Source organism: Carassius carassius, chromosome 21 (assembly GCF_963082965.1).
Source record: "Carassius carassius chromosome 21, fCarCar2.1, whole genome shotgun sequence".
Classification (NCBI taxonomy): domain Eukaryota; kingdom Metazoa; phylum Chordata; class Actinopteri; order Cypriniformes; family Cyprinidae; genus Carassius; species Carassius carassius.
The window spans coordinates 19,778,317-19,793,231 of record NC_081775.1 but is presented as its reverse complement, the minus strand read 5'-3'; the positions used below and the strand labels follow the sequence as shown (position 1 = coordinate 19,793,231).

Sequence of the window (14,915 nt, the reverse complement as noted above, 5' to 3'; positions counted from 1 at the left end):
ATTTTGACCCCCTATTACAAAATAGTGGATTACTCGACAATTTTTTTCCTGGTGGAATACATACATGAAGAAGAAAGCCAAAATATTAAATGCAATGAATGTAATGACTGGGAAAAGGCTAAGCGTATGATATTTTGTCATTATTTGATTCATTTAAGAAACATCACATGTGAAAGAGTGCTACTATACTGATGATAAGCTTAGGTTGTGCTGATATGGTCCAAAAGCTCAAGCTGAGTTAGTTTTCAACAGCTGTGACCATCAGTGTGAATCTCCTGGGTGTTTATCTCTTTCTTTTCACGGAGACAAATGCTTTTGTGGCATCAGGTTAGCAAAGAGGGTAGCGTCTCCTTCAGGGGTCTTAAACAAATGAGAGCAAATTTGGTTTGATTGACATGAGGGGAAGCCATAATTTGCCCATAGTGTCACAACTGATCTGCATCTGTCTGTGATCTTGGGGAGAGACAGGAACAGCACTTAACCCTGTCAATCAGCCACGCTCCTGAGGGAAACATCTCAGACTTTACAGAGAAAAATACTGCAGGGCTTCCTGATGTATCATGCACCTCTGGGTGGTTGGTAGAAAGTTGTGGAAGTTGTTTTTCTGTAGAATGTCCTAGATATGTTCAGCAGTGGAGTTTTTAGTGTATAAAAGGGCGTAGAAATTCTAATCAGACTACACATTTTCCTATATTTTTCTAGTGTTTGTTTTGAGTTGTGAAGAAAATGTTTTTCTATAATATTTTTTTATTATATTAAAATATACGCTACTGTTCAAATGTTTGGATTTGAAGATTGTCTTTGAAAGAGGTGTCTTATACTAACCAGCGCTGCATTTATTTGATAAAAACAGAAAAACACTAATATTTTGAAATGTGCTGATTTGGGGTCCAAGAAATATTTTTTATTATTATCAATGTTAAGAATGTTTCTGCTTAATATTTTTGTGGAAACTATCATCTTTTTTCAGGGTTCTTTAAAAAATAAAAAGACATAATTTGTTTGAAATAGAAATCTTTTGTAACAGTTTAAATTCTTTACTGCCACTTTTGACAAATTTAGTAAGGGGGGGGGGGTTCAAAATATAAATAACAATAGTATATAAATAATACTAAAATTTTTTGCTGAATAAAAGTATTCATTCCTTAAAAAAAATCTTACTGACCCTCCAAAATTGAACAGTAGTGTATATAATATAATCATTTTCTCCACTCTATTTTATTTTTGTGGAAAAATATATTTCAGAGTAAACATAAAATAAACTGTGGTTGGTCACTTACATATCAATCAGACTCTTGGCTAGAACATGCTTCTTTGTGAACTGGACCTTTTGCTATTTAGTTGAAATTCTGTGAAACTGCTGGTTGCCTGTCTTTAGGGAATCTGAGATCTGATAGACAGGATGTGGGCCATATGATCTCTGATGAATCTGCTGCATCTGTTCTCTTACCCCAGAGCTGAACCAGTCTGCTTTACCAGCAGATGGAGAGTTTCCCCATGCACTCTATGGAAAAGCTCAGATGAGGCTTTTGTGTTAAGGTCCGTTCTTTCATTCCAACTCAGATGATGCTTCTGTGCCTTTGAGATTTCATTACTACCATTGCAGAGTAAACAACAAGCAAATGATTCTAATCAAACAACTGTACAAAATCATCATTTGCATCCTATGACGGTGGATATGTTTTTCTGATTTACCATCACATTTCCACTTTTTCTAGCATAATCATGTAAAAAAATAAACAAGTACTGACAAGGAAGGGCAGGCATGAATTACAATCAACCAGCATGGTTTTTCTTGTAAAGCTTGTTGACCAATGGAAGCTTTCTGTTTAAGCTTGTAGTTAAAAGGCTAGTTCACCTATAAAAGAAAATGTCAACATTTATTATGATGCCACTCTTTCTAAAATTTATGCAAATAAAATAATATTTGAAAGAACGTGTCAGGTTTTTTAAATTGTCCACAAAATGAAAGTCAATAGAATCCAATGTTGTCTTGTCATTTGCGCCGCGGACACAAAAGCTAAAACATTCTTTAAAATATTTTATTTTATGTTCTAGATAAGAAAGAAAGTCATACAGATTTTGCATCCAAAACACAACACACATTAGGCTAGTTATTAACAGTGAAGAAGAATGATCGGCTGAATTGTGTTATCTTTACAGTTGCCTGTTTTTTGTTCATTAATTTGTATTGTAACCGTAAATTCAAGCACATCCCTGCATTTTTTAATAACAAGTGTGTTACATGCCTTGGCGCCAAATACCGTTTAGAGCTATTACCCTCAAAAGCCATTTTTATTAACGAGTCTACAAATCTCAGCTGCCCCGTGTAACTGATTGTGTTAACTTGCTTTGAACAGAATGAGTTTATAATTATTCAAAACTTCAGATTTAATTATTGTTTAAATGAAACTCGCCTGCGTCCTGTCAGGTGAAGTGACGCTCCACGGCTGCTCTGTGTCAAAGCCCGAGAGTTCAGTCCCTGCCGACATCTGTTTAATTCTGAGTGCAATGTCTGGATAATGGCCTGTAATTGGTTGGTTTTAGCATGGAGATGAAACCACAGAGAGAGTCTCTCAGCTCTGTTTTAATCAGAAAGAATCCATCAGTTCAGCTCAGTGTCAGAAATATCGCAAACCATGTTCTGTTTTTAATTTTTCAGGTCAATTAAAGTGGAGGTGTATGACTGGGACAGAGATGGCAGGTAGAGAAACAATCACATTAGTTTTTTTTCCACACTACACATTTATGTAATATATTCTCCTATATGTATGTATTTGGTACACCCTACACCAAGGCACTTTTTTTTCAAATCATATTTTTAACTTGATAACGTAGCCGCAAAATTTCCCTTTAGCTTCCTGCGGTGCTGTCAGCTCTGCTGTAAAATGCCTGGCAGTAACAGATACTGTTCACTCCAGATCTTATAAAAAAAGTTCAAATCCATCTATCTTCATCATCACAGACCGTAAGAGTCTCATTGTTGTTCTTTGTGCTTCAGTCATGATTTTATCGGGGAGTTCACCACCAGCTACAGAGAGCTCTCTCGTGGTCAGAGTCAGTTCAACGTGTACGAGGTGAGTTCACTGAAGCAGATACTGATCCATTGATCATCAGAGGCTTTGCTGTATTCGGATAAAGGAGTGATTCTAGATTCATGAATTTATGTTGTCAAAGAAGAAATAAAAATGTTTCTGTATGTAAGCTTAAATTTGGAAACATCACCTTGATATTCAGTGTTTTTTTCACCGATAAGTTTTATAATTTTTGTTGCTGTTGTTTTATAATTATAAAATATACATGCATTATATAAAATGTGTATAATATGTTTATGTAAAAATTGTACATAATATGTATGTATATATATATGTATACAGTACCACTTTGTGAACCCCTTGCAGAATCTGTGAAAATGAGTAATTTTAACAAAATAAGAGAGATCGTACATAATGCATGTTATTTTTAATTTAGTACTGTCCTGAGTAAGATATTTTACATAAAAGATGTTTACATTTAGTCCACAAGACAAAAATTCAATTAAATGTGTTTTTAATCTAGATTTAAACAGAGAGAGTGTCTCTGAACCCCAAACATTATCAGGAAGGCTGTTCCAGAGTTTGGGAGTCAAATGTCAAAAAGCTCTACCTCCTTTAGTGGATTTTGCTATCCTATAGGTACTACCAAATGTCCAGAGTTTTGTGACCTTAGGGAGTGTGATGGATTGTAGCGTGGTAGAAGGCTAGTTAGGTATGCAGGAGCTAAACCATTTAGGGCTTTATAGGTAAGTAATGATAATTTGTAACTGATATGGAACTTAATAGGTAGCCAGTGCAGAGACTGTAGAATTGGGGTAATATGATCATATTTTCTTGACCTGGTAAGGACTCTAGCCGCTGCATTTTGGACTACCTGTAGCTTGTTTATTGAAGATGCAGGACAACCACCTTGCAGTGCATTACAATAATGCAGTCTAGAGTTCATAAATGCATGAACTAGCTTTTCTGCATCAGAAACAAGTAATGTTTCGTAGCTTGGCGTTGTTTCTAAGATGGAAGAATGCTGTTTTTGTAATATGGGAAATATGGTTTTCAGAAAACAATTTGCTGTCTAATATAATACCCAGATTTTTGGTTGAAGAGGAAGTAACAATACATCCGTCTAGTTGCAAATTGTAATCTATGAGATTCTGTGTACTGTTTTTTTTTGGTCCAATAAGTAATATCACTGTTTTATCCGAATTTAATAGGAGAACATTATTGGTCATTCAATCTTTTACATATTTAACACACTCTGTTAGCTTAGATAATTTTGTAGTTTCATCTGGTCTTGTTGAGATATATAGCTGAGTATCATCAGCATAACAGTGGACACTAAACAAGAGTCCCTTGTTTGTTCTGAACAGTTAAACTGAGCACTTTCTTCAGAAAAATCCTCCATGTTCTGCAGATTCTTTAGCATATTTGAACCCTTTTCAGCAGTGACTGTATGATTTTTGAAATCCATCTTTTCACACTGAGGAGAATTGACTGTTCAGAACAAACAAGGGACTCATAAACAACCATCACAAAACAAAAAACAGTCATGGATCATCCAGGTAACCACACACAGTATTAAGACCCAAGGGTTCACAAGCTTTTGAACGGAGCTATTTGAATAATTTCAGCGATTTTTTTGTCTTGTGGACTAAATGTAAACATATTTTATGAAAAAAAAATCTTACTCAGGACAGTACTAAATAAAAAATTACATGCATTTTGTATAATCTCTCTCATTTTGTTAAAATTACTCAAATTTTCACAGATTTAGCAAATCAAAAACACAAAAAGGTTCACAAACTTTCAAGCGGCACTGTATATGTATGTGTATATGTGTGACCCTGGCCCACAAAATGAAATTGAAAGATTCATATATGAAGATTCATCAATAAATAAGCTTTCCATTGATGTATGGCTTGTTAGGATAGGACAATATTTGGTTGATATACAACTATTTGGAAATCTGTAATCTGAGGGTGCAAAAAAATGATAAATATTGAGAAAAATCACCTTTAAAATTGTCCAAATGAAGTTCTTAGCAATGCATATTAATAATCAAAAATAAGTTTTTATATATATTTACAGTTGGGAATTTACAATATCTTCATGGAACATGATCTTTACTTAAATACCATATTGAATTTTTTGGCATAAAATACAACCATACAATATATTCTTGGCTATTGCTTTAAAAAAGCCCATGTTACTTATTACTTATTAGCCCAGCGGTGGGGTGAGGGGGTGGTGACTTGTGAGATGTTCTGCAGGAGTGTGACAGTCCCAGTGGTGTGCTGAAAGGATCTGGGGTTTCCTGGGGATTGAGTTGGACAAACAACACTAGAATCTGCGGTGTCGGTTCAGATAAACCCCAATCCATACAAATCACATCATCTGTGTCCTGGTTTCCAAACTGTTACCTAAGGTTGAAGTTCTTAGCAATGCATATTGATAAACAAAAATTAGGTTTTGATATATTTACAGTGGGGAATTTACAAAATATCTTCATGGAACATGATCTTTACTTAACATCCTATTGATTTTTGGCATAAAATAAAAATGTATCATTTTGAACCATACAATGTATTGTTGTCTATTGCTACAAATATACCCATGCAACTTATGACTGGTTTTGTGGTCCAGGGACACACACACACACACACACACACACACACTCCATAGGCGTAATAGTTTTTATACTGTACAAACTGTATTTTCCATTGCAAACTCTACACCTAAACCTACCCCTTGCAGAAAATTACTGGCAATTTCTGAATTTTTTTTCAAGCCTTTTGTTTTACGGGAACACAGGAAGTGTCCTCATAAACCATGTTTACTTTGTAGTATCCTACACATTTGTGTCCTCATAAACCATATATACTAGTACACACACACACACCTGGGTTACATGATTACATGATGAAACTGTTAGTAATGTAATCCACTCATTTTAGGTAATGTATTCTGGCTACTTTTTAGACAACTACTACTATTACTACTACTATTATTATTATTATTATTATTATTATGTTGTATTATAATGTTGATATTATTTTATATAATATTAATAATACTGTAATAATACTGTTTTAATGCTGTGCTGACCATACCGACAACTTGTACCAGCCATGTTGGAGATGGTTTTAGTTAATAATGAACAAAATAATATGTTGTACATGCATTATCTAATGTTTTATCTAAGAACCTGAGTTTTCATTTGCACTGAGTTGGATTTTCTTAATATCTGTTCCATGAGAGATTCAGCAAGCAATGAAAAATTGCACAATTTCAAGTCTCCCTTATTTGCTCTCTGTGATTATTACACTTTGTCTTCCAGCAAGTACAGCAATGGCAAATGAGTGTGAGAGATTGCTTTTGATGGTTTATGGAAGAGAGAGAAAAGAAAAAAAAGAACAATGCGTCCAATGCATGACAGGGTACAAAGCGTGTGTTTATGTGAGAAAGGAGGAGAGAGAAACAGATGTTACGTAGAGGTGAGGAGTGTGTATAATGTGTTGTGTGTGTGTATTCACCCTAGCATTAGCCCAGTGGTGGGGTGAGGGGGTGGTGAGATGTTCTGCAGGAGTGTGACAGTCCCAGTGGTGTGCTGAAAGGATCTGGGGTTTCCTGGGGATTGAGTTGGACAAACAACGCTAGAATCTGCGGTGTCGGTTCAGTTAAACCCCAATCCATACAAATCAAATCATCTGTGTCCTGGTTTCCAAACTGTTAGCTAAGGTTGCGTATGTAACCGACCTGAACTGGATTTCTCAAAGCATCTGAACACTTAGATCAGTTGTGTCTTTAAAAGCACGTGGGACAGAAATGACTGGGAATGATCCAACAGCAGAGCTCTCAAACATCTCTTCTTTTGGACAAGTAATGGGTCTAATAAGAACCATTTTCTCTCATTCTCTGTCTCTCACACACTCCCACTAAATTATGTGTCATTTGTAAATTTTCTATTTCAGGTGGTAAACCCTAAAAAGAAACTCAAAAAGAGGAGATACATCAACTCTGGCACAGTGAGTAGTGAATTTGCTTGCCTAAAATCCTGCACAAAATCAGTATTTTTGTCTTGTTTTCCAGTACAAACATTTAAACATGCTAAACTTACCTTAGAAGTACTACTGCATAACATAATAAGATTTATTTTCAATATATATTTTAAATTTAGTTTACATTTTTTATTACGCTGTCAAATATTTTTTTCTTGCTTCAAGAAAATTAAACTAAATTATGTCATAGTTATGCCTAAAACAAGAAAAAATAATATTTGTTAAACAAAAACAATAAAAATAATTCAAGAGATGTTCTCTAATAAAAAGTTCTCGTTTTTCAGAACAATGGTTCTCTCTCTTTAGTAACATTGTTATTTAAGTATTTGTAATGATAAAAACTTCCTAATCATCGGGAAGAAGGAGGCGGGAACCGGCGGACAATCAAATAACATTTTAATAATACAAAATAAACACAAAACAGCGCACCAGCCCCTCACGGATGACTGGTGCGCTCAAATAAAAATCAAAACACAACTAAAAGCCCAGGCCTGGTCCTCTCTCGTCCTTCACTGTCGTCGCTCCAGTTTTATATCCCTCCATCTCCTACGTGGGACTCGAGACCGGCAGTGGGTCGCAGGTGTCACTGATTTCCCAATCATTGCCGGCTTCCCTCCTTGTTCCCACGTCCCTCGGCCCCGCCCCACTCGCCACATACCCCCATCGCCCCTCGCAGGCCGGGAGGTACCCTCGAGACTGCGCTCTACCCCCCCCCCCCCCTCCCTCCGGGGGGGACCGCTCACGGGGACCTGCGGGAACCTGGGGGTAGGACAGACGAGGCGAGAGAAAAGGAGATGGAAGGAGGAGCGACAGAGACGAGAGAGGGGAGAGAGAGAAAAAAAAATTTCTGGTTCCCAGACGCACTGCTGCTCGGCCCTCCACCGGCTGGGTGATCTCCTCCGCGGTGCCTGGCGGTGGCACTGGACGGCCCTCGGCGGACGGCACGACACCCCTCCGCCGCCCGGTGGACGGCAACGGGTCCTCCGGTTTTGGGCAGCCGGCAGGAGTCCCCCGTTCCCTGCTCCTCCGGATACCTTCATGGAGGCAGCAGGCTCCGGCCCCCTGGCGACGGCGCCGACTCCTCCCCTCCCTCACGGACGGCAGCCGCTCCTCCATATAGTGGGCGGTCAGCAGCAAGCTCGCCCGTCCCCGGCAACTCGCTCCAGTCCACCGCCTCGAGCGTCCATGGCGGCATCCTCCTCACCAGATCTGTGGCACCGCGGATTCACCACAGCGGCGAGGGATCTTCAGCAGCGCGTCCCTCCTTCTCCCGGGCTTCGGCACCACTGTAATAATAAACCTTCGTATTCATCCGGAAGAAGGAGGCGGGAAACCGGCGGACAATCAAAGGACATTTTAATAATACAAATTAAAGACAAAACAGCGCGTCAGCCCCTCACGGCGACTGACGCGCATAAAATATAAACACAACTAAAAGCCCAGGCCTGGTCCTCTCTCGTCCTTCACTGTCGTCGCTCCAGTTTTATATCCTTCCATCTCCTCTGTGGGACTCAAGACCAGTGGTGGGTCGCAGGTGTAGCGGATTTCCCAATCACTCCACCGGCCTCACTTGTGTTCCCACATCCCTCGGCCCCGCCCCACTTGTCACATACCCCCATCGCCCCTCGCAGGCCGGGGGGGTACCCTCGAGACTGCGCTCTACTCCCCCCCCCCCCCTCCCTCCGGGGGGGACCGCTCACGGGGACCACTGTAATGATTAAGCCTTAATATTCATCCGGAAGAAGGAGGCGGGAACCGGCGGACAATCAAACAACATTTTAATAATGCAAAATAAACACAAAACAGCGCACCAGCCCCTCACGGATGACTGGTGCGCTCAAATAAAAACCAAAACACAACTAAAAGCCCAGGCCTGGTCCTCTCTCGTCCTTCACTGTCGTCGCTCCAGTTTTATATCCCTCCATCTCCTACGTGGGACTCGAGACCGGCAGTGGGTCGCAGTTGTCACTGATTTCCCAATCATTGCCGGCCTCCCTCCTTGTTCCCACGTCCCTCGGCCCCACCCCACTCGCCACAGTATTATTTCTAGATTTATTAACATTTTAAAATTAGCTTTCAGTGTTTTTATATATATATATATATATATACACACACACACACACACACACACACACAAGCTCTAATTTTTGTAAATCTTTAGATTTCAGTTAGTTGCCAGTGGTTTAAAATTTTCCATCTAATGTATATAATTTATCTGTTTTATTTCAGAATTATTGTCGATCTCAGTTTTAGTTAACAATAACAGAACAATTTTGCATCTCAAGTGAATTTTGTCCTGTTTCCAGGATGTTTATATCTTTTTTACTAGAAAACTAGACAAAAACACTGAAAACAAAGAGCTTTATGCATTGCATTCACTGCATTCTTACATAGATTAGTTTTGTCCAGCTGTATTCCACAAAGACTCTGAACGTCTGGATATTATTCAGATAAATTACTTGAGAATCTGAGATCCAAGTCCCCTGACTGAATAGTGCTTTCTGTTTCATCCTCTGATAAGGTGAGCAGTGAGGAAGTAATATTGGAGGTCCGGGTTGATAACAGTGATTGATGATCCACAAAGACACTCTGCATTGACTGCCATGAATTGGCTTTGAAATTGTAATCAAAACTCAAATGAATAGTCCATCACCTGTCTTCCTCCCAACATGGAAAGATTCTGGTTGTCTAATGACAGTACTAATGAAAAAGACTGTGTGGCCTTGACAGCTGAGAGAAGAGTCTTTGCATAATGCCATGATGGATTGTTTCGTTGCAGATGTGGTTTGTGATCATATGCTGTTCTTTGTTGCTCAATCACCCAGGTGACACTGCTTTCATTCTCGGTGGAGGCCGAACACACGTTCCTGGACTACATCAAAGCAGGGTACGGACGAATATACACACTATCACCCTCATGTAAGCGTATGTACTGAGCAGTATTTAGACTTTTCTAAAATTCTTCTGAAATCACAGTGTCACAACATGTAATTTTGGTAAACATTCTCAGCGGATGTAAAGGTCAGAATCTTGATGAAGCCATCAGGATGTTATCACAGTAATGGCGTCAAACAGCTTTGGGAAGGAGCTCCGGTAAACAAGACCTGTGTAACCCCTTAAATGTTAAACTAGAACAACAAACACAGCTATTGTCGCAGCTACTGTAATCAGCATTCAGTTTACACTGATGAAAGGCTGGCCTTGTGCACGGATGCCAGTAGTGTGGAAGACATCTCCGAGCCGTCGACCTAATATTGTGGTGTGATCCATTAATATGTCTGGCATTAGGAAGTATGACCTGCTGTCCACTCTGTGTCTGTTATCTCTGACATAAAGCCTGCTTCCTAAACCTGAAAAATGCTGCACTGACAGGCAGTATCAGGAGGTAGGAAGACATCAGAGCATTTCCGAATCCTGCCTGTTAAGATACTTCATTCAAATCAGTTTAAACTGGTTAAAATATATTTTTTTATATGTTCTTTTCAACTTTCTATTCATGAAAGAATCTTAAAATATAAAGTAGCACAACGGTTTTCAACATGTTTCTTGAGAACCAAATCAGAGTATCAGAATGATTTCTTCAAGATCATGAGACACATTGGCTGCTGATAATTCATCCTGGCTGTCACGGGAATAAATTACATTTTCAAAAATGTTAAAATAGAAATAAGCTACTTTCAGTTGTTACATTTTAATATTACTGTTTTAACAGTACTTTTGATCAGATAATTGCAACCTTTTTTTTTTATAAACATGTATTTAGATAATTGCAACCTTGTTGAGAATAAGACTTCTATCAACCATAAACATTTGAGTGCTAGCATGTACGTCTATTTATATTAATAAAGTCATTTTAATTGTTAAATAATATAATTTTTGGAGGGGTTTACAGAGAAGCCAGGATTGTTTTTATTAAGCATTTGCCGTGATGTTTCTAAAGCTTTCTTAAATTTGTTCTAGATCATTATTGTGATACAGTTGGAGGAATCTTCATATTTTATATCTTCATTGACTTATTAGACAGTAGTTGGTTAAAGTAAGAAAACTGGTTTGCAACCTGTCTGTTGTTTTGAGTGAGTGATGCCTGGCTCTCTTTGAATGGTTCATGGATAAGATTCAACAATCATCATAAAATCAGATTCACCTGCTTTATCAGCTGTAATGTGTGACTGCAACAGCAAGCAATTAATCCGATAACTGTGCTTAGTGGCTTGAATGTTCTGCTCTCTCCACCCTTTTGTGATCCAATATTGATAAGTTCCTGCCATGGTTCCTGTCCCACAGCTAAAGATACTAGTGTGTCTCATCCTGCTGGAGACAGATATCACCCAGTATCTCTCACTCTGTCTGTCAGTCAGGCTGTGCTGTTTAAGAGATTGAGAGAGGGAGCAACAACGTTTCTAGCTCTGGACTTGACTTTGGTGTTGTGGTCTGGGTGGTTAGTACAATTACTGTTTTACTGTTTTTGTCTCAATATCTTGTGCTGTGGTACCTCAAAACACAATTGTTCAGCTACCTGTTGGCAAGCATTGCCAAATAGTTTTTTCCCCTTGTTTTAAACATAAAACCAACAAACAGTTGTGAGGATTACGTGTAAAACACCTCACCAAAGCTGCATTTATTTGATAAATAAACATTAAAAACTGTCAGATTTTAACAATTAAAAACAATTGTTTTCTGTTTTAATATATTTTATAATGTAATTTATTCCTGGGATGTCAAAGCTGAAATTTCAGCATCATTCCTCCAGTCTTCAGTGTCACATGATCCTTCAGAAATCATTCTAATAAGCTGATTTACTGCTCAAGAAACATGTTTTGCAGATTTGTAAAAACTGTGATACATTTTTGATACATTTGATGAATAGAAATGTCAAAATAACAGAAGTAAAAAATCTTTTGTAACATTATAAATGTCTTTACTTTCACTTGTGATCAAATTAATGCATCCCTGCTGAATATTAGTATTATTTCTTTATGAAAAAAAAAATTTGGTGTCCCCAAAATTTTGAATGGTACTCTATCTTAAGGCTGTTTAGATTTATTTACCTGTCGTCGCTCCAGTTTTATATCCTTCCATCTCCTCTGTGGGACTCAAGACCGGTGGTGGGTCGCAGGTGTAGTGGATTTCCCAATCACTCCACCGGCCTCACTCGTGTTCCCACATCCCTCGGCCCCGCCCCACTCGTCACATACCCCCATCGCCCCTCGCAGGCCAGGGGGTACCCTCGAGACTGCGCTCTACTCCCCCTCCCCTCCCTCCGGGGGGGACCGCTCACGGGGACCACTGTAATGTTTAAACCTCAGTATTAAGTGTTTTACAGTTAAAGAGGTTGGTGATTTAATATATTTTATTATCATGTATCTACACTCTCAAGAAAAGTAAAAAAAAAAAATCAAAAATCTAAATGTTTTCAAAATGGACCATTTATGCACTAATATGTATGCTTCGGGGATAAATAAGGTACAAAGGTGTGCTTTTTCAAAGGTATCACTCTAGTGACAGCTTTTGCACCTGAGAGTGTGGGGTTTATTAAAATAAATGTGGCAAAGGCCTAAAAATAAAAAAAAACAGAGATGCAGAATATTAAAGCAAGTGAGAACGTAAACAGTCTATGATCTGTGACTATCCAAAGACATGGCTGACCTTTCACACTGGAGTAATCTATATCTCTCTGATATCGCCCTGTGTGCCACGTTCAGTTCACACCGACACCGATCACTCTGTCCACACTCAAACTGCTTTCTGTCAGGTTTTCACCTTTATTATTTTTCTCCATCAGACTCTGACCTTTAATATTGACGCTGAAAGCAGACCTTTGTATGAATTTCCCATTGCTACATGTTTCATTCACTTTCCTCTTTACAAAGAGAACTACTGAATATATAACCCTATTTCGTTCTTAAATCATCATATCCTGGTTCAGAGAGTGAGATGGATTCTCTTTTTACTGCTGCGAATGAGTGAAAGAATCATGTCTTAAGAGAGAAGTTAATTATAGTGCAGGTCATAAAGGTAGCTCTCAGAGTTAATGTAAAATTTAAAACCTTTTTCTGAGGACCTTATTAAATGTTTAATCATGTTTTTGAAAAGAAACGGACTGCATGGAAGAACTTCTGTCTGGACTTGTTAATCACATTTACATTAGGCTCAACATTTATTCATAGAAAAATATTTAAAAGAATGTTTAACAGTCTTATTAAACAGATTTTTATATCTAGACACAAATGAGATGATTGTTGACAAACTTAGAAGTAAAACAGATTCAATTTTAGAGTAGTATAGCTCAGATTATTTAGTTTAGGAAGAATTTGTTGAGAAATCTTTGACTATTGAGCAGTTAAACTGAACATTGTGATATTGTTGAGATCTCCTCTGAAACCCTTAAAGGAAACGATTATGGGGACTTTTTCTTAGGAGTGAAACCTGAGAAACAGTCTCCATTGAAGTGAAGTGAAATCGTTAAGATTAGATTTGTGATTCATTTCCAGTGGGAGATACAGTAGAAAGAGACACAAGTACCTTTTCATGGAAATGAAAATGAAATGAAAAAATTTTTTTTTCAACTAATCTTAGCAAAGCACTTTTTTTTAGGTGATTAGATCTTTAGAGGTCTCTTTAAGTCATCAGATTGCACTTCATCCTGGGCCAGAGTGTATTGTGTAAAATGTCATTGAAGAACTCATGAGGGGAATCTAGCTTTAGAAAGACACAAGACACTCATAACCATAAAGCGAGGAAATACAAAACTACCGCATTGCAGAGATGTACGAGTTCATGGATCAAGTTACACATTAGTACATTTACAAAATATATTTATATAAAATAATCTGTCAGTGCTTTTTGCATTCATTGGATCAAAAGTGTTAATTTATCATAAATGTAAAACACATCTGTCTGCACTGTTGCTAATGTGACAGTCACAATCCCATCATTCTATATCATTCTAGTCTAGCTAGGGTTTTTTCACTCCTATAGATGACATTCAGAATTCCAGCATTAAGATAAATGTTCTTCATATAAAAGCTCCGGTCCAAAAGCTCTCGGAGGCTTCTTGTCTCCACTAAAGGAGCTGTTGAGGTTCCCGGTATAATGCAGATTAATGCACCAGCCCCAGCTTTGTGCCCGGAGATATCAGTGATAATCAAAAAACAAAACAAAACTTGAGATAGACTGGAAAAAAGAAATGAAGATAAAAGAGCATAAATAGTGCTTGTTAATCACTATTGTGCTGCACCCCCCCCCCCCCCCTTCCTGTTTATATTGTGCTGTGTTAAATAATAATAATAATAAAGGCTTGTAAAAAGGATTCAGTTTTTTGGTCCTCAACCAAGGTCTTTGCATAAACACAATACCCCTGTGTTGCATATGAATATGATTTGGCCCGAATCATTGGATTTTTTTGCTGACCCATCACTGATGAATCAGCTCTTAGGAAAACATCTCACTGCAGGGGTTGTGTTTGAATGACAGCTGTAGACGCATGTTGATCAGGGCCTTCTTTGAAATGTTTTTTTCCCCATTTCGTTTTTGCGTTTTACCCACTCGCATCAGAGGATGGTGTCTTTGTGTGTGTCCAAATGTTTCATAAATATTCACTGACTTCAGACTCCATGCTTTCCGACATTCTCGTCCAGAGCTCACTTCTCATTTGCACTGAGAGCACAGAGTTCATGCTGAAAGGGGAAAGCCATTGAGATTCAGAGGTTAGATGTCATTATGATATTTTTCAGTGCTTCAGAGGTTAGCTGTACAAGGGTTCTGTACTCCCATCAGCAGCAGAAAAACGTGTTTGTCCTCGTATAATCAGTTCCATTGTGCAGGT

At 38.2% G+C, this 14,915-nt stretch overlaps 1 protein-coding gene across 3 annotated transcripts in view; it reads left to right on the top strand.

The window, feature by feature from the left end:
- LOC132097764 (copine-5-like) overlaps positions 1-14,915 on the top strand; it is a 65,745-nt gene that overhangs the window by 37,170 nt on the left and 13,660 nt on the right. For all 3 annotated transcript variants that reach the window (XM_059503681.1, XM_059503682.1, XM_059503683.1), the window contains 4 exons: positions 2,663-2,704; positions 3,002-3,077; positions 7,004-7,057; positions 9,916-9,977. In XM_059503681.1, the coding sequence (XP_059359664.1) occupies positions 2,663-2,704; positions 3,002-3,077; positions 7,004-7,057; positions 9,916-9,977 (234 nt within the window). The remainder of the gene's footprint in view (positions 1-2,662; positions 2,705-3,001; positions 3,078-7,003; positions 7,058-9,915; positions 9,978-14,915) is intronic.